The following is a 16,349-nucleotide window of genomic DNA, read 5'->3' as shown; positions in this document are numbered from 1 at the left end:
CAGCACCTCAGCTGTGGGAAGCTGCTTTGTTTTTTGCTTTACATTTTCCACCATTCCTGGAAGCAGACACTCTGACCTGTCTGCTGGGAAGCAGCCACAGCCCCCTTGTCCTCTTTGGCCCCCTCAGCCTCTGCCCCTCTCCACCCTGCCAGGATGTTCCACTCCCAGAGGGTCTCCCACGACCCACAGGCTGCAGTCCCATGCACTGAAGCCAAGTAGTTCCATCCTAGCCGCAAGCATCAGCTCCAGGCTGATTTATAGAAATCCAATGGCTGGGGCTGACAGTGCCTCCTGCCAAACCTCATTAACGGCTGGCCTGGGAGAAGGCAAACAGCTCGTGCAGCAACAAGGAAATCCTTGTTTAAGCATTTCTGGCTATCCAGGGCCCTTCACCTCATGCCCAGGGGAGGAGGAGAAAGAGGAGGTGAGGAGGAGGAGGAGGTGCAGGTCACAAGCCCCAAGCTTGCACCACACTGGCAGCCACAAGGAAGGAGACACAAGGGGACACAGCAGGGTCTGCACAGGGAGGGAGCCCCTAGCATGGGATGTGAGCTGGGGGGGAGCAGGAAGCCACATGGGCACGATAGAGGCAGAGGGCTCCCACAATGCCACAAGACCCTCCTCACCCCTTCATGCCCCTTGCTCCCACCCACACTGGGTTCCGCTGGCCGTGCGTGCAGTGAGCTCTGGGCATGCAGGACTGCAGGGAGGCCATGGGAGCCCACAGTGGGCACAGGGCACCGGCACGCCTGGCCTGCGGACTGGCACCCACAAGCTCCGGAGCAGCCTCAACGACCTGCATCCGCCTGCCCCACGTGTGGCTCAGGATCTATTTCCTCATCTGGAGAAAAGCATTTACTGCCAATAAACGGGCTAATTAATTCTCCTCAAAGACCTCTCAATTATTCATTTCGGGCCACAGAGAAAACAATTACAGCACTTACCTCAGCCCTGGCTCAGCCAGTGCAGCAGCTGGCGGCAGGCAGGGCACAGCGGGGACTGCTCTGCACAGCTCTCAGCATGGACCCTCGCTGCCCGGGCAGCCCCAGCTCTGCCCACCCGTCCGGAGTGTCTCCACGGAGTGCTGGGCAGGGCTGTGGAGCTGGCACAGCCACTAGCCCTGAGCCGTCATTGCCACCAGCACTCTCCCAGAGTACCCCCAGAGCTGCCCCAGCACCCGGGCTCTCCCAGGGACCCCACGGCCGCCCCATCCCCACAGCGCCCATCCCCAGCCCGCGCTGGGGTACAGCACAGAGGGGCTTTTTTTCCTGTCGCTTCTCCAGCTCTTCGGCCCTTGGGATGGTCCCTCTGCCCTGCGGAGGGGTCCAGACCCTGTTCAGCTGCACCCTGAGAAGGGAAACCCTCTGTTTGGGGTCATGGGGGGCTAAGGGGGCCCTTCCCGGTACAGCCGGACCCCGCCGGGACTGAGGACGAAAGACCCCCGGAGCAGGGGTCGGGTGTCTCCCACCGGCTCCCGGTGCCGCGGGTCAGGCTGCCTCGGCACTGGAGCCTCCGGGACCACCAGGACCACTGGGCCCCCTGTTTGTCGGGAGCGGGGTCATCGCCGCCCCGGACTCGGCGGACAGAGTCCCCCGCAGGTCCCCGGAGCCGCCGGGTCGGGCCGGGCGGGCGCAGCCGCCCCGGGTCCCGGGCCCGCAGTCGGGCGGGCAGCGCGGGGCCGGCCGGGCCGGGAAGGGTTAAGGGCGGCCGGCGCCCCCCCGGCGCGGAGGCCGGGCCTGTCGGGAAGCCGGGATCTCTGCGGCGGTTTTACTGGAAAAGTCGCTGCCGGCAGAGGGGGGGCACCCGCGGCCCCGCGGGCTGGGGACGGGGCACCGGCCGGGACCGCGCGGCCACCGGGCCCCGGCTCCGGCACCGGACCACGCGGGGCTCCGCAGTCTCCCCGAGGCGGCCCGCGGCTCCCGCACCGGGTATGGCCGTGGCAGCCCCGGGACTCTGCCCGTCGGGGCTCTGTCCCGGGCCGAACCTTGGCCGGTGCTGTGTGCGAACGGTGGCTGCAGCTCGGGACACGTCACCGACACCGGGACTGCGGCGGGTGGGGGCACGACCTGGCCCGGCCGAACCTGGAACCGGCGCTCCCGGGCATCGCCCTGCCATTCCCAGTAACGGGAAACCGCTCGGCTCTGCAGCTCCGGCCCCTCAGGGGTGATGGATGGCGGCTGCCCCGGCCCCAGTGGGACCGGGACCATTCAGATGTTCATGGTGAGAATGTCAGGGTCACTACCCAGCCCTCAGCCAGCCCTGGGCACCTGGCACAAGACCCCCAGGACACCACCCGAGCCACCGACAGCCCCATCCCCACAGGGCCCCCCTTGCAGCCACCAGCTCTACTGGGAGGCTGGGAATAGAGCTCACTGCCAGCCTGTTCCAGGGTAGCCATGTATGCCAGGGGCAGAGATCTTGGCCCCAGTCTGGTTAGGTACAGCACTGTGCCCCCCCACAACCCCTCTTGAGCCTCCTGCAGCGCAGGGCAAAGCAGCTGGGTCTGGCAGGGCTGGGACAGGGCTGCCGGTGGGGCCGGTGGCAGGGGGGGCCCAGCTCCGGGAATCAGCCCCAGTGGCTGCCAGGCCTGTGGCAGGGAGGGGGGGAAACCTGATCCTCCGCGGTGGGGTCTGGGCTCCACTCCCGGCTCCCCAGCCAGGCCTCAGCTGCTAATTTTAGCCCGGGGGAGGCACGGCTGGAGGAGAGGCTCAGCCCACCACAGGAGCTGGCGTGGGCAGGTGGTGGCTGCAGAGCCACAGTGCAGTGTGGTCCTGGGCAAGCCCCCAGCAAGCCCCCAGCTGCCAGCCAAGCCACTGGCCAGGCATTGGCACTGCCCACCCCCTGCCCACAGTGCTGAGTCCTCAGCTTGGCTGCCCCACATATGGCCACCAAGTCCCACCGTGGCCCTACTGCACCCCATGCAGATGGGGAAGCTCTCTGTGGGTGCTCAGAGTGAGGGGAGAACCCCGAGAGAGGTCCCAGCCCAGAGACCCAGAGAAAGGTATGGGGCTGAAGGACAAGGGGCTCTGTGGAGGAGACCCAGCCACGCTGCATGGTCCTGCAGAGGATGTGGCCACCTCCCAGTGGAGCCCCTGCTTGGCTGCAGATCCTGCCTGGGCTGGAGGGGCTGCACAGCACAGAGCCTTGAGCTGCCCCTCAGCTCTCTCAACCCTCAGCATTTGCTGGGGCCACGTACAGGGACAGCCAGGATGGATGGGAGCTCTCCCCACTGTGGGCACCCCAGGGCCACCAATCACCCCACCAGGTGCTGTAAGAGTGGATGGGTGAGTGGCTGGGAAGGCCATGCTGAGGGATGCTCCAGCCACCCAGCCCTTCCAAGTAGAGAAAGCAGCTCCAAAGCCCGCCTTGCCCTAGGGCAGCCATCCCAGGCATGGGGAGGGGTCCTTGGCTCAGGGCCCCACAGCTGCTCTTCCCCCCAGCCCTTCACCTGTGACGTGACCGGCTGTGCTGCCCAGCTCTTACTGGAAGAGGAAGCTGCCGGGAAGGCGGTGTGTGCAGCGGGGCAGCTTTGGGGAGGCTCGGCTGGGCTCAGCAGCCGGCACAGCTCAGCTGTCCGTGCTCCCAGGTCCAGGGCCAGTAACGGGAAGCGTCTGCTCTCAGTGACGGTAAATCAGATCGGGGAGATTAGAGGCCTTTTTGCCTAATCATGAGCAGCTTGAAGTTGGAGGACAAGTTCCTGGAACAAAGAGGAAATGGAGGCAGTAAATAAAGAAAAACTGTTAACATGTGGCCCTGTGTGTGAAAAACGTCTTGTGAAGGACTGTTTATGGCTCACTCATCTGCGGGGTTGACAGCGAGGGGGGCAATGAGGGAGGAGGCCCCATGGGCAGGGGTGCAGGCAGAGGCAGGGCAGCCAGCGGGGCAGCTGCAAGGCTCAGGATGTGGGATCTAGGGAGGGCCAAGGTTGTGGCGGGACGGAGGGAGATAGAAGGCATCAGCATGGCAGGAGCCATGGTGCAGGTGGCTGGAATGTGGCACATTCACAGGTGGGCAGGGCTGGGCAGCACGGGCCCCTGAGGGGAAGGGGGGACCTGAATGCACCTGCCCTGCTGATGCCCTGCAAGTGCCAAGGAGAAGGTGTCAGGTTCTGCAGAGCTGTGCCCCCCTCCCCACTGACAGCATGAGGCAGGCACAGCCCAGCTGGTCCAGCCTGACAGTGAAAGGTGGGGGGGTCTCGTTGCTGCACTGGGCACATGCCCTCCTGCTCCGGGGCAGTGCAGAGTTCTGCCAAGAGGCCTGTTGGTCCCCCCAGAGCAGGCAGGTAGTGCTGAGAACTGCAGAGCTGCCCACAGACCCTACAGCACCGGTGCAGTGCCAACCCACCTTCGGTGCCACCGGGTGATGCGTCGGCTGCTACCAGGGCAGACACAGCCAGAGCTGCAGCCAGTTCCCAGCAGCCTGGTGACCCCGTGCCAGCCTGTTGGCAGCGGCACAACGTGGTGGGAGTCGGAGCTACCCTCTCTCAGCCATGGAAAGACTCGTGGATCCCCCCTGGCCCCCAGGATGGGGCTCCTGGCAGAGCGAGGGGCCGCGGGAAACTGCGGGGCTGGGGCGGCCCCCACCCGTGTCACCCAGCGCCACTGTGGCTGAGGTGAGCGGACAGTGGTGGGGGGGGTGTGAAGGAATGGAGGGATGGCTCTGTAGTGCCCACGCAGGAACTGCTGCCAACAGTCCCGTGTCCCTACCCCATTCCCGGGGCGGGGGCCGGGAGATCCCGCCCCCGCCCGGGAGCCCTTGCGGGGGGCGGTCCTGGCGATGCGGGCGGTGCTGCGACAGGGGTGGCTGCCGGGGCGCAGGGGGGTGACTGGGGGGTCGCAGCCGCAGGAGCTCCCCCGCCCCGTGGACCTGCGGAGCGACACGGTAACCCGGCCGTGCGCGGGGATGCGCCGCGCCATGGCCCGCGCCGCCGTGGGCGACGACGACTACGGGGAGGACCCGGCGGTGAACGGTGGGCGGAGGGGACGGACTTTCCGTGAGGTCCCTGGGGGATTCCCGACGCCCCGGGACCCCCAGCGCCAGCCCTCCAGGAGTCCCATGTCCCTCCGCAGAGCTGCAGCGCCGAGCTTCTGGGACCTTGGGGACGGAGGCGGCTCTGTTCGTGCCCACCGCCACCATGGCCAACCTTATTGCTGGTGAGTCCGGGGCTGCACCCACTGCGCCCCGCGCCCCCAGGCCCGTTCCGGGGGCAAGTGGTGCCCCCGTCCCGTGGGACATGCGGAGGGCCGGGACAGCCCTGCGCCTCCCGTGTCCCCAGAGCCCCGTTCCCCCGGGAGAGCGTTGCTGGGGCCAGGGTCCCCATAGAAGCTCTTCTTTCCCCGAGGGAGAACCCCACTGCTGCCGGGGAGGTAGTGGGAGGGCGGTAGGGCAGAGCTGTGGGGTGCTGCCCTTGGCACCCCTCCTTCACAACCTCTCTTCCCCTAGTGATGTGCCACTGCCGGCAAAGGGGAGCTCAGCTGTTCCTGGGCCAGAATGCCCACCTGCACCTCTATGAGCATGGTGGGGCCGCACAGGTGCGTACCGAGGGCAGGCACGGTGGCACTGGTGGCAGTGCAGGCAGGGGCAGGAGGGCGGCCGTGTGCTGCCCTCCTCTGGCGGCCAGGACTGGGCCAGGCAGAGGACCCACTGCCACAGCATCACCCAGATTGTTCGAAACCACATGAGTACAGGCTGAGCACACCCGATGGAGGGAACAGAGGGGCAAAGGACCAGATCCCCCCTGTGCCACCACTGTCCCCTGTCGGCTCTATGCTCTTACCATCCTGGGTGCAGGTTGCCGGTGTCCATTCCCAAGCCCTGCCAGATCTGCCAGATGGCACCTTTGACCTGGACCAGCTGGAGCTGACCATCCGCGAGGCCCATGGCAGCCGGTACCACCCACGCCCTGAGCTCATCTGCCTGGAGAACACACACAGCTCGGCGGGAGGCCGGGTGCTGCCCCTCACCTACCTCAGGCAGGTGGGAGCCCATGGACAGTGCTGGCACAATCCTGCCTGACATGGGCAGCTGGACCCAGCACACTGACACTGTGGGGATGCTGGAGCTCACAGTGAGGCTTATGGTAGACAAGACGCCCTCGGGGTCCATCCCAGACCAGCTACCCCTTTGCCCCCCAGGTCCGTGAGCTCGCTGACCGCTACGGGCTGCAGGTGCACATGGATGGCGCACGGCTGATGAATGCGGCCGTGGCCCAGGGCGTGGAGCCTGCTCAGATCACCCAGCACTGTGACTCCGTGTCCCTCTGCTTCTCCAAGGTGTGCTTGTGTGGAGAGGAGTCTCTGGGGCTGGCGGTAGGCAGTGCAAGCTGGAGCTTGGCCCTTGTTTGCAGGTGTTGTGCTAACACACCTGGCAGGCTGGGCGCGTCCCTAGGAGGGGCAGCTGGGGTGACCCCGCTGGTGGCTCCGCAGGGCCTGGGTGCCCCGGCCGGCGCGGTGCTGGCAGGGCGCAGGGAGTTCATCGCCGAGGCCTGGCGCGTGCGGAAGCTGCTGGGCGGGGGGATGCGGCAGGCGGGAGTGCTGGCGGCCGCTGCGCTCCTCGGGCTGCAGCACGCAGAGGCCACGCTGCACAGAGACCACGACAATGCCCGGCGCTTTGCAGAAGGTACCTCAGGGCCCCTTGGTGTGCCAGGAGGTCATGGCATGCCCAGCACCGCCAGGTACTGCTGGGGTAATGCTGGCTCAGGCACCATCCCCCAGTGGCCATGCTGGGTCTCCAGCCAGGTGCGGGTGCTGCTGGGATCCTCATCTGGCTGGAGTGCTGGGATGATTCTATGACCATCCCTGTGGTGCCCACAATGACCCCGGTACCACACAGGGGGGTAAAGGGCTCCCCTTCAGCCAGGACCTGGGGCAGGGCTGGGGCAGGTAGCCTCTCCCAGGTAGGCAGACACTGGGCTTGCACCCACCACCCAGGCCTCCCACAGGCATCCACATGCTGGACTCGCCTCTCTGCTCTGTTAACCTGGCAGCAGTGGAGACCAACATTGTAATGGTAAATGTCCGGGGGGCCTGGCCATCCCCTGCTGAACTCTGCGATCACCTGCGTGCCACCAGCGAGGAGGAGGTGGCTGAGACCGGGGAGGCTGTTAGCGTCCTGCTGCTCCCCTGGTCGGCGCACACCGTGCGTGCCGTCTGGCACCGCGACATCTCGGTCCGCGACACTGAGCTCGCAAGGAGCAAGCTGGAGTTTGTTGCCAGGAAGTGCCAGGAGAAGCTGGTCCTGGGATTGCGTCCGACTCCTCCGGGCACAGGGGAAGCCTGAGCTTCCTCCCAGCCCCCCAGCTGAAGGAGGTAGGCCAGCCCACAGTGCAGGGGCTGGGACTACTGGGACCAGCCCCTGTGTGTTCCCAGCTGACTGCAACACATCACCTGTCCCAACAGGCACACTGACAAACCAGGGTGAGCCCAGCCTGGGGGAGACCCCAGTCCTTGGGGTGGTCAGTGCATAAAATAAATGTTTTCTGGCAGTACTGTGACTGTGCAGGGTGTTTTAAGTGTGCTTGGCTCTCTTGCCTCTGCAGCAGGGACATTTCAGCCAAGGTCTCCAGGAAGGGACAAATGCTTCTGAGGACATGGAAGCATCTCATCCACAGGACCAGAGTCACTGCACAGCAGCACCAAGGTTTGTGTCTGGCCAGGACTGTCCCAGGAGTATGAGCCCAGCCTGGCTTGGATGGCTCTGTCACCCCCATTCCCAGAGGCTTGTGTCATGCCAGTCCTGCAGCAGCATGTGGGCTCCCCAGGCTTCTCTGCTATGTTCTGGGTCAGCGAGTCCCCAGCCCAGAACTGGGTGCTGGAAGAAGGGATTCCCTCAGCAGTAATCACAGTGGGTGTGCACTCACCGGCTCCCTGGGAAGCAGCTACCCCAGGCAGCAGTAATTCCTGGTTTATTTTGTATCAACAACATGCAGTTTAAAGGACACTGAGGGAATGATCTTCATCAACCAGTTGTCCAGACAGAGCCTTGCAGCCCTCAGGCCTTCATGCTCCAGCAGGCAGGAATATCCCAGGGAAGGGGCACCAGCCTAGGCTGGGCAGAGCAGAAGGGGCCGGTGGGGTCTGAGGCAGTGGCCACCCTGTGCTGGAGCAAGGAGGCAGTGGGCAGGGGGACACTGGCTGCCTGGTGCCACTACACAGGGCCATGGTCCCTGTCTATTTGCTCTCAACATGCCATCATGCTCTTGAAATCATGTTCAGAATGACCTGGGATGAGGAACCAAGCCCTTTGAGCAGGAGCTGGCCCCACTCCTCCCCACAGGGAGGTGACAGCCAGCCCTGCACCCACCTGATCTGTCTCAGCACAGCCCTCCTGCCTACCTGAGTGAGAATGTAGCTGTTCTCTGACAGCTTCTCAATGACATCAAAGTGATCCCTACCAGCCAGATCCAGCAGGGAGACAGACCAGCCGGCTGCGCGCAGGACCTGCGGAGAGAGTGGTGCTGGCAGGAGGGACCCCAGTCCCCACCTGCCCTGCACAGGGCAGCAGGAATGACAGCTTGGCAAGGACTGGCATCCTTCCCTGAGCTAGAAACACCACTCTGATCCAGCACACGAGCTCTTCATTGCAGTTGGACAGGCTGGCGAGGGCCAGCTGGAGCAGCGCTCTATTGGGGCTGGGTGCTGCTGGAGCTCACCTGGCTGTACTCCTTTGACTGCCTGCGAAACTCCGGGGAGTCGTGCTGGGCCACAACCACAAGCACCTCACAGGCCGCTGGCACCGCTGGGGCAACGTGTCGCATGGGACTATTCCTCTGGGCCACCTCCCTGCAGGAGTCACCCCAGTGGCAGCTGACACAGCCCCTTGCTCCAAGAACAGCCATGTCCTTGGCTGGGTTCATCGACCAGGGGCTGGCACAGGGGCAGAGCGGCCACAGGGCCACTGATGTCTGCCTGCCTGTGCCCTGTCCCTGCAGCGTGTGGGCTCACCAGCTCATGTTCAGAGCATCGTTCACATAGGTGTGCAGGATGGGCTCCAGATCGTACACGCCACTCACCAGCACCGCTCCTGAAGGCAGAGGCACCAACAAGTGAGGGGCCATAGCTTAGGTGGCTCCCACAACCCTGGGGACCTCATCATTGGGCAGCTCATCCTCTCAGCTCCACAGCCCCGCAGCTGTGTCCCAGGTGCAGAGGCCAGTTCTCCTCCAGCCTCCGTACTGGGATACGCCAACCCTACCTTTGATATCTGGCACCACGCAGAATTCCGTCCAGTCCGTGAACAGCACCATGGCTGCCAGGTGGGCCCCTGCTGAGTGCCCACACAGGTAAATGCCTCTGGAAGGAGAGAGCCATGAGCCAGTTCAGGGAGTGACTGGCAGGGACACCTGGGGATGCTTAGGGACATCCTGCTCCATGCGGAGGGGGCAGCACGCCTGAACACAGCACTTTGGATGTTTCCTAATCCGTCAGCTGCTGCCTCGTGCATTGATAGGATCGCAGCCGCAGGTGCTGCCCAGCACTTGGGCTGAGGGGCTGGAGTCTTTGTCCTGGTGCAGGGCTCGTTTGCCCAACCACGCTCACACACCAGCCCCCCCGGGAGTTGCCCACCTGATCCCAGGGTACTGCTCCACCAGGAAGGCAATGCACCGGCGCACCTGCAGAACCATGGTGTCCATGTGACCTGGGCAGAGGGCAGAGGGCAGGGTCAGATGGCACTGGGCCATGCATGTGGCCACAGCCTCTGCAGGGCAACACCTACCTTTGGGGGCTGTGTCATACCCCACCGCCACCACTGCCACCCCCTGCGACACCAGCGGGGGGGCTGCGAATCCCGACTCGTCCTTGCTGGGGGAAGAGAGACACTGACAGGCTGTGGGGGCCAGGGGCTGCAGGGGCCAGCTGTGGACTGGTCAGACCCCACGTACCTAGGGAGTCTCAGTGTCAGGAGAAGGGGGTCAGTAAGGGTGGGCACCCTTGGGAAGGGACCCCACCTCACCTCAGGCACTGCCAGTATCCGCCATGGATGTAGACCAGGACCGGGAAGGCTGCACAGTGCAGTGGGGGGTAAGCAGAGGGTCCGACCCCTGCCCACCCCCGTCCTCACTGTCCTCACCTCACTGTCACTTACTCCCAGCATGGTCCGTGGGGAAATAGATGTCCAGCTTCTCCCCGTCCCCTTTGCCGTAGGGGACGTGCAACGAGGTCTGGGCGCTGGCTCGGGCCCGCTCGGTTCCTGCAGGACAGGAGGCGGTGGGGCACGGGGCCGTGACACCGAGCGCAGCCCCCACTCCCGGCGTCCCCCGCTCCTCACCTGCTGCGGTCACCGCGAGGTGGGCGTCGATGATGGTGTCCCGGTCGAGGCGGGGGGACCAGCGGCTGGGGGAGTACTGGTCCTCCAGCGCCTGCGGGGAGGTAACGGGGCTGCAGCGGGGTCCGGGAGAGACCCCGCCGTCCGGGAGAGAACCGCGCGCTACCCGCCCCGGGCCCCACCTCAGGGGACATATCCCGCCACCCGCCCATGTCGCGCCCGGTCCCGGTCCCGGTCCCGGTCCCGGTCCCGGTCCCGTCCCGATCCCGGGGCCAGAGTCCGTGGGCGGGGCCAGAGTCCGTGGGCGGGGCCGCCTCACTCCCATTGGCCACCCTGGAGGCGAGGCCGGAGCCCGGGGGCGGGGCCAGGGACGGGGGCGTGTCCGTCCCGTCCCGCCTGCCCGGGAAGGCGGTGCCGACGCTCAGGGCAAAATAAGAATTTTGGCGCCCGCGCTCCCATTGGTCAGCGCCGCGGAGCGCCGGCGCGAGCCCTCCCGCGACTGGCTGGCCCGGCGGCGCGTTGGAGCGGGGCCTCACCCGATTGGCCGGCACCGGCGCGGCGGAGCGGCGCGCGCGGGCTCGGGCAGTCAGTCCGCCATGAACTGCCTGACCGTGCCCGGCGTCCACCCCGGCTCGCCCAGCCGGCCCCGCGGGCAGATACAGGTACGGCACCTCCCGGCCACCGCCCTGGGGGGCGCGGACAGGTACCATCCCGAGGCACCGGGCTAGGGGCACGGACGGGGACGGTACCGCCCCAGGGCGCTGCGCTGGGAAGGCTGCGAGGCCGGGGCCGCACCGGCACCGGGCGGAGCCGGAGCTGTCCGATGACCCGCCGTTCTGCCCCCAGGTGATCTTCGGGCCGATGTTCTCCGGGAAGAGGTAGGCCCGGGACGGGGGGCGCGGGGCAGGGCCCGGGGCGGGGGCTGAGGGGAGGGTTGGTGCCGGTGCCCTCTGACACAGTGTCTCGTAGCACGGAGCTCATGCGGCGGGTGCGGCGCTTCCAGCTTGCCCAGTACCGGTGCCTGCTGGTGAAGTACGCCAAGGACACGCGCTACAGCTCCTGTGGGGTGTCCACACACGACAAGTGAGTCCCTGGGGCAGGAGGACCACCCCCCCTCCACGGGGCTCCCCGGCCCGCCCGGCTCACCCCCTCCCTGCCCGCAGGAGCACCATGGAGGCTGTGCCCGCCGAGCTCCTCCAGGACGTGTACCAGGAGGCGCTGGGCGCCGCCGTCATCGGCATCGACGAGGGCCAGTTCGTAAGTGCACGGCTCGGGTGGGTTCGGGGGGCTCTGGGGAACACAGGCTCCCCAGAACACTCTGTGAAGACCAAGGCCTAAATCATCTGTAGGAAGAGATGGGAAGAAGTGCCCTGGGGCGGTTTGATCCAGCTGGACTGTGTTTGTAGTCAAACCCTCCTTCCCTGTAGTCCCTGATAGCATAGGACTGCAACCCATTCTACAGACAGGGCACGTGGCTCTGATTTTCCTTGTTCGTGGTGCTGCTGTCTGGGCATGCAGAGATTGCTGCAGGATCCAGAGCCAAGTGCTGCCCCTCCTCCCTCCTGACGCTGTGCCTGTACCCCATCCAGTTCCCAGACATCGTGGAGTTCTGCGAGACAATGGCCAACACCGGGAAAACCGTCATCGTTGCTGCTCTGGATGGGACTTTCCAGAGGAAGGTAAAACACTCATCTTGGCACAGCAGCTGCCTTGGGATCCTCACAGAACCCGCCCAGCAGCACCTCCTCTGCTGTCTCGCACAGGCCTTCGGGAGCATCCTGAACCTCGTGCCGCTGGCGGAGAGCGTGGTGAAGCTGAACGCCGTGTGCATGGAGTGCTTCCGGGAGGCCTCCTACACCAAGAGGCTGGGAGCAGAGCGGGAGGTGAGTTCCCTCGGAACAGAAACTGCTTCACCTTTCCAGTCCTGCTGGTCCAGAGGGATCCCCTCAGGGAAGCTGGACTCTGCAGAGTCACCCTCCGAATTTCCCTGCCAGGTTGAAGTGATTGGAGGAGCCGACAAGTACCACTCCGTGTGCCGAGCCTGCTACTTCCGCAAGCGGCCCCAGCAGCCTGGGCTGGAGAACAAGGAGAATGTGCCCCTGGCGTTGAGGCAGCAAGAGGCAGCTGCCATTCGCAAGATCTTCACTTGACTGCTGGGAAAATGGAGGAGAAGGGAGCTCAGTACCATGGCTCATGGGCATGGGATCTGCCTCCCCCTGCTTTTAGTGAACTGTTCAGTGCCTCAGCCCTCCCTACCCAACCTCCACTGCCTCCCCACACTGAGCACCACAGCCAAGGAGGATCCACCAGGCCTGATGCTGGGGAGAGCTGAAGAGAGAGCCTGATAAGAGTGAGTTCCAGTCTCAGAACACAGGGACGGATGTAGTCAGTGATGTTACCACACACAGACCCTGGCTCACTCCATGATGACCTAGGCTGCAGGGCTCCCGCTGCTTGCCATGGCCCTGGCCAGCTCTCCCCGTGCTCTGTGTGTACTCAGGCTGGCTCTGGTGCCTGTGAACGCAGCCCTTCTCTCTGGTGCACTCTTGCTAAATTCCAGGTTTCTAATGACAATGTACAGTCATTAATATTTTGAGCCCACTTCCTTTTTTAACAGTCTGAGGTAAGTTGTTCCTTGTCACAGAGCTGTGGCACAACTTTTAAACTGACACACGCGACAACCCAGCCCTGGGCAGGGCCTTGGCCTCTCTGACTGCTGATGCTCACTTTTATTATTGCTTTGTCAATTCTTGGTGAAACAGAAGAGGGGAAAGGAAGGCCCAACTCAGCCTGGCAGCAGGCTCTTCTGAGCCATTGAACTGTAAGGGCTGGTGGTGGTCTAGCAGGCTGTGACAGAGTCCTTTGGAAAAACTGGCCCCAGGAAGAGCCTCCTCCAAATTCAGGGCAGTTTTTCTCAGGTTCAAGGTTGGTGCTGCCGTTTTGGTGCTGCATTAACTGTGAGGGATTTGGAGGCTCAGGGTTTCATCCAGCCAGATTTGGGCAACTGTTCCTGTGAAGGTCCAGCTACCTGGCAAAGGGGCTCTGATATGAAGGGCTGGTTCTTTAGTTGTGTCTCTTGCTCCCTCCTGAACCTTCCAAAATTCTCAAGGCTGACTGTTCCTCTGCTCTAAGCTGACTGAGGCATCCTCTTCCTACTTTGCTTGATTCGGCTTCTGGAAGGTTGTTGGCTTTGTTCCTTACTCCTTGCAAAAGTGCTTTTCCCTGCAAGAGAGCCACAGGCTCCAAGCAGTAGCTCTTGGTTCTGGCCAGGCCAGATCTCCGTGTGTGAGCGCAGGGTCACTGTTTGCTTGTGCCCTGGAAGGCTCTAAGAGCCACATGAACTCCCTCTGTTGCACCCATGTTACTAGTGGGCACAACTGTACTCACAAGTACGTGAGTGCCAGGCCTGAGTTTTTCTCTCAGGGCTGGGGAAGGGACTGCTGCGGCTGTTTTAGGTTAATAAATAACTTAATGAACCTCTGTGTGTGTTTTCTACCGGAGTGCTCTGTGGAAGCTTCCTGGTTGTGACCAGTGAGACAGCTTGGGCTGGTCACTGGAGTGGTCACAGGGCGGGAGGGCTGCTCACAGGGCTGGCACTGGAGCTCTGCTCGGATTGAGAAGCAGGAGGAGGGTGGCCTAAAAATAGCCACCAGCGTGAGTGCACAGCGCAGCAGTTGGCAGGGGCTGTGCTGCCACTGCCTTGCTTGGCACCCCCATCCCTCAGGGGGAGAGGGCAGTAACCCCTTCTTCCCCAGAGACAAAAGGCACACGGTGGCTCGGTGAAAAAGTTTATTCAAACCTTACAGTGACAACTACTTGAACACCAGCCCCAGCAGCAACAGCCTGCACAGGGCCACCGGGAACAGCTTCACCATAGCACAGCAGCGAACACAACCTGAGACAGCAGCCCTGCGGCACCCAGAGTGCAGGTGGGAGCCGTGGGCAGGGCATGGCAGCACAGCCTCACGTTAGCAGAGGCAGCACTTACGGGGGAGGCAAGCAAGAGACAGAAAGCACTGCAGGACCCTCCTCAGCTGGAGCAGCCCTGGTCCTGCTGAGGGATCCCAATGCTCGCTGCTCCCACAGATCCCAAAACTGCGTGAGCACTCGCAGCTCTAGTGCAGGCTGGGGGAAGGCACAGTGTGGCATCAGTGGAAGACAAGGGGGGCTTTGGCAACAGCTCACCCAGCAGCAGCCGAGCAGGGAAGGCACGGAAAGCTGGCACAGGCAGGAGCTGGGCCTGGCTGTGCTATGGCAGCAAGAGACAGCACTCGGGGGGATGCAGCCAGCAGGGCTGAAAGGCACTGGGGCCAGGACAGGCCAGGGCAGCAGTCACAGGGGCAGAGCTGGGGCAGGGTCAGGGGAGGGTGAACCACACACTCCACCAGGGCACCACAGCGAGGGCAGAGGCTCAGCTGTGCCAGGGCTGCCCACACACCCACCCTGCCACAGCCACAGGGCTCACCCAGCAGCTTCAAATCACTACCATGCGCCAAATTACCCACCACACATGGGGCTCTCGACCCCTCATCAGAGAGCTTGGCTCCAGCATTGGGACTAGGCCCCTCCTGCGCCCCACACCAAGGCCCAGTCACCTTCACACGAAGCAGCTGTCACCCTCCCACCCCTCTAAGTCACAGGCCCCTCCCTCCCACCCCACAGAAGGAATTGCAATGGTACAGCCATCCCGTGGGCACCAGCCGGGACTCAGTACACCGGCGGGGGCTGGTACCCCTCCGGGGCCTCTGCCGTTTGGGTGAAGGGCGGCTGCTGGTAGCTCTCATGGCTGATGTTGGGGTAGCTGGAGTAGGGAGTCGAAACCTCTGGGGTGGGGTCGACATAGCTTTGAGCAAAGTCCTCCACCCCCATTTTGTACCTCTTGTAAGCGAAGGTCAGCAGGAGGCCCTGCAGAGAGGAGGGGGCGGCAGCGTCAGGGCTGTCCTGGGCTGTGCGGTACAAGGGGCCCCTCCACGCTCTCCTCAACCAGGGCAGGGTGGTTCACTCACCCAGGAGAAGATGGAGAAGAAACTGAAGGTGATGGCAGCACGGGCAGAGTCTGCCACGATGTACACGTCCTCGGCCCGTGTCCAGGACCACTGGTTGGTCAAGAAACAGAACCCGATGAACCACAGGAAGGTCCAGAGACCTGTGGGGGCAAGCAGCATGAAGACCCTGCTCAACCGTGCGGGCTGGCGCAGGCACCCGGCCGGGGGCAGCCACTCCTCGGGGTGCCCAGCAGCAGCAGCAGCTCGTGGCCGACGGGCAGCGTGCCAGGGAGCGACTCCCTTTGCCAGGCACCGGCAGCCACGTCACGGGACAAGGCGGCCATTGTGCAGCGGCGGGAGGCACAGCCCTGCCCCGCGCCCACGGTACCTGAGAAGCCGAGGTCGGCCAGGACCAAGTACTTGCGGTCGGTGGTGTTGCTGATCTGGGGGAAGTAGACGTCCACCATAAAGAAGAAGATGCAGGCGAGGAAGGCGAGGACGCCGATGCCGATGCCGTAGCGACAGGCGTCCTCATTGTGGTTGAAGACGCAGAAGAGATGGGACTCCTCGGGCAGATTCATGTAGCCATCGCCGACCAGGCAGGCGAACACGATCAGGGCGAAGATCTGTGGGGCGGAGCCGGTGTCCGATGGGCGGCACCGAGACGGCTGCCCGTGCCCGACGGGCCGGGGGCACCAGCCAGGGCGGAGGGGAGGCGGGCTCGGACGGGCTCCAGGGGAGGGCCCGTCCCGTCCGCGGCCCGTCCCGACGGGGCTCTCCTGTCCCGTCCCGTCCCGACTCACCGCACTGACGATCCGCGCCAGCACCTGCGGCTGCTGTAGGAAACGGACCAGGTCGAAGGCGCCGCCAGCCTTCGCCGCCCCGTAGGCGCCGCCGCCGCCCTCCATCGCGTTCCGCTGCCGCTCCTGCGCGGCACCGCCCCGGGAGGGCCGGCCCGGGCGGTCCCGTGGCGCTGGGGCGGGGCGGGCTGGGGCCGGCGGGACCGGGACTCCACCGCCCGGGCACAGAGAGTTGCGCTCGTCCCGCCCTGCACCCCGGTGCCCCGCTCCGTCCCTGCCTCCGCCCCGGTGTAACGGGGAC

General features: G+C 64.4%; 4 protein-coding genes across 11 annotated transcripts; 2 read left to right on the top strand and 2 right to left on the bottom strand.

Annotated features, from left to right (window-relative positions):
- The first annotated feature begins 4,820 nt into the window (after positions 1 to 4,820).
- LOC126642107 (uncharacterized) lies at positions 4,821 to 7,487 on the top strand. 6 transcript variants are annotated; one of them, XM_050319455.1, is made up of 7 exons: positions 4,821 to 4,969; positions 5,070 to 5,153; positions 5,443 to 5,531; positions 5,791 to 5,976; positions 6,135 to 6,272; positions 6,426 to 6,618; positions 6,941 to 7,487. In XM_050319455.1, exons 1-7 carry the CDS (start codon positions 4,903 to 4,905, stop codon positions 7,276 to 7,278), a joined length of 1,095 nt encoding a protein of 364 aa, XP_050175412.1. In that variant the 5' UTR covers positions 4,821 to 4,902; the 3' UTR covers positions 7,279 to 7,487. The 6 variants fall into 6 exon arrangements, with proteins under 6 accessions (XP_050175412.1, XP_050175411.1, XP_050175409.1 ...); XM_050319454.1 differs by having other exon boundaries at positions 6,135 to 6,308; XM_050319452.1 differs by having other exon boundaries at positions 4,827 to 5,153; positions 5,443 to 5,976; positions 6,135 to 6,308; positions 6,941 to 7,307; positions 7,398 to 7,487.
- Positions 7,488 to 7,832: 345 nt separating this feature from the next.
- AFMID (arylformamidase) lies at positions 7,833 to 10,560 on the bottom strand. Of its 2 annotated transcripts, none has more exons than XM_050319456.1 (11): positions 10,446 to 10,560; positions 10,267 to 10,357; positions 10,084 to 10,188; positions 9,952 to 10,000; positions 9,715 to 9,800; positions 9,564 to 9,636; positions 9,193 to 9,290; positions 8,943 to 9,021; positions 8,651 to 8,780; positions 8,334 to 8,438; positions 7,833 to 8,097 (listed from the first exon to the last, which is right to left on the bottom strand). In XM_050319456.1, the coding sequence occupies exons 1-11, from the start codon at positions 10,473 to 10,475 to the stop codon at positions 7,990 to 7,992; spliced, it is 954 nt and encodes a 317-aa protein (XP_050175413.1). In that variant the 5' UTR covers positions 10,476 to 10,560; the 3' UTR covers positions 7,833 to 7,989. The 2 variants fall into 2 exon arrangements, with proteins under 2 accessions (XP_050175413.1, XP_050175414.1); XM_050319457.1 differs by having other exon boundaries at positions 7,957 to 8,219; positions 10,446 to 10,559.
- Positions 10,561 to 10,849: 289 nt separating this feature from the next.
- Positions 10,850 to 13,722, top strand: TK1 (thymidine kinase 1). 2 transcript variants are annotated; one of them, XM_050319139.1, is made up of 7 exons: positions 10,850 to 10,925; positions 11,110 to 11,141; positions 11,233 to 11,346; positions 11,427 to 11,520; positions 11,853 to 11,942; positions 12,027 to 12,146; positions 12,258 to 13,722. In XM_050319139.1, exons 1-7 carry the CDS (start codon positions 10,860 to 10,862, stop codon positions 12,411 to 12,413), a joined length of 672 nt encoding a protein of 223 aa, XP_050175096.1. In that variant the 5' UTR covers positions 10,850 to 10,859; the 3' UTR covers positions 12,414 to 13,722. The 2 variants fall into 2 exon arrangements, with proteins under 2 accessions (XP_050175096.1, XP_050175095.1); XM_050319138.1 differs by having other exon boundaries at positions 12,027 to 13,722.
- Positions 13,723 to 14,039: 317 nt separating this feature from the next.
- Positions 14,040 to 16,188, bottom strand: SYNGR2 (synaptogyrin 2). Its single transcript, XM_050319380.1, has 4 exons — positions 16,052 to 16,188; positions 15,637 to 15,874; positions 15,270 to 15,409; positions 14,040 to 15,168 (listed from the first exon to the last, which is right to left on the bottom strand). The coding sequence occupies exons 1-4, from the start codon at positions 16,154 to 16,156 to the stop codon at positions 14,971 to 14,973; spliced, it is 681 nt and encodes a 226-aa protein (XP_050175337.1). The 5' UTR covers positions 16,157 to 16,188; the 3' UTR covers positions 14,040 to 14,970.
- Between the last annotated feature and the right edge of the window lie 161 nt (positions 16,189 to 16,349).

This window comes from Myiozetetes cayanensis, unplaced genomic scaffold (genome assembly GCF_022539395.1).
Source record: "Myiozetetes cayanensis isolate MyiCay16 unplaced genomic scaffold, myiCay2020 scf22, whole genome shotgun sequence".
NCBI classification, from domain to species: domain Eukaryota; kingdom Metazoa; phylum Chordata; class Aves; order Passeriformes; family Tyrannidae; genus Myiozetetes; species Myiozetetes cayanensis.
This window is presented reverse-complemented; position numbering and strand designations above follow the sequence as displayed.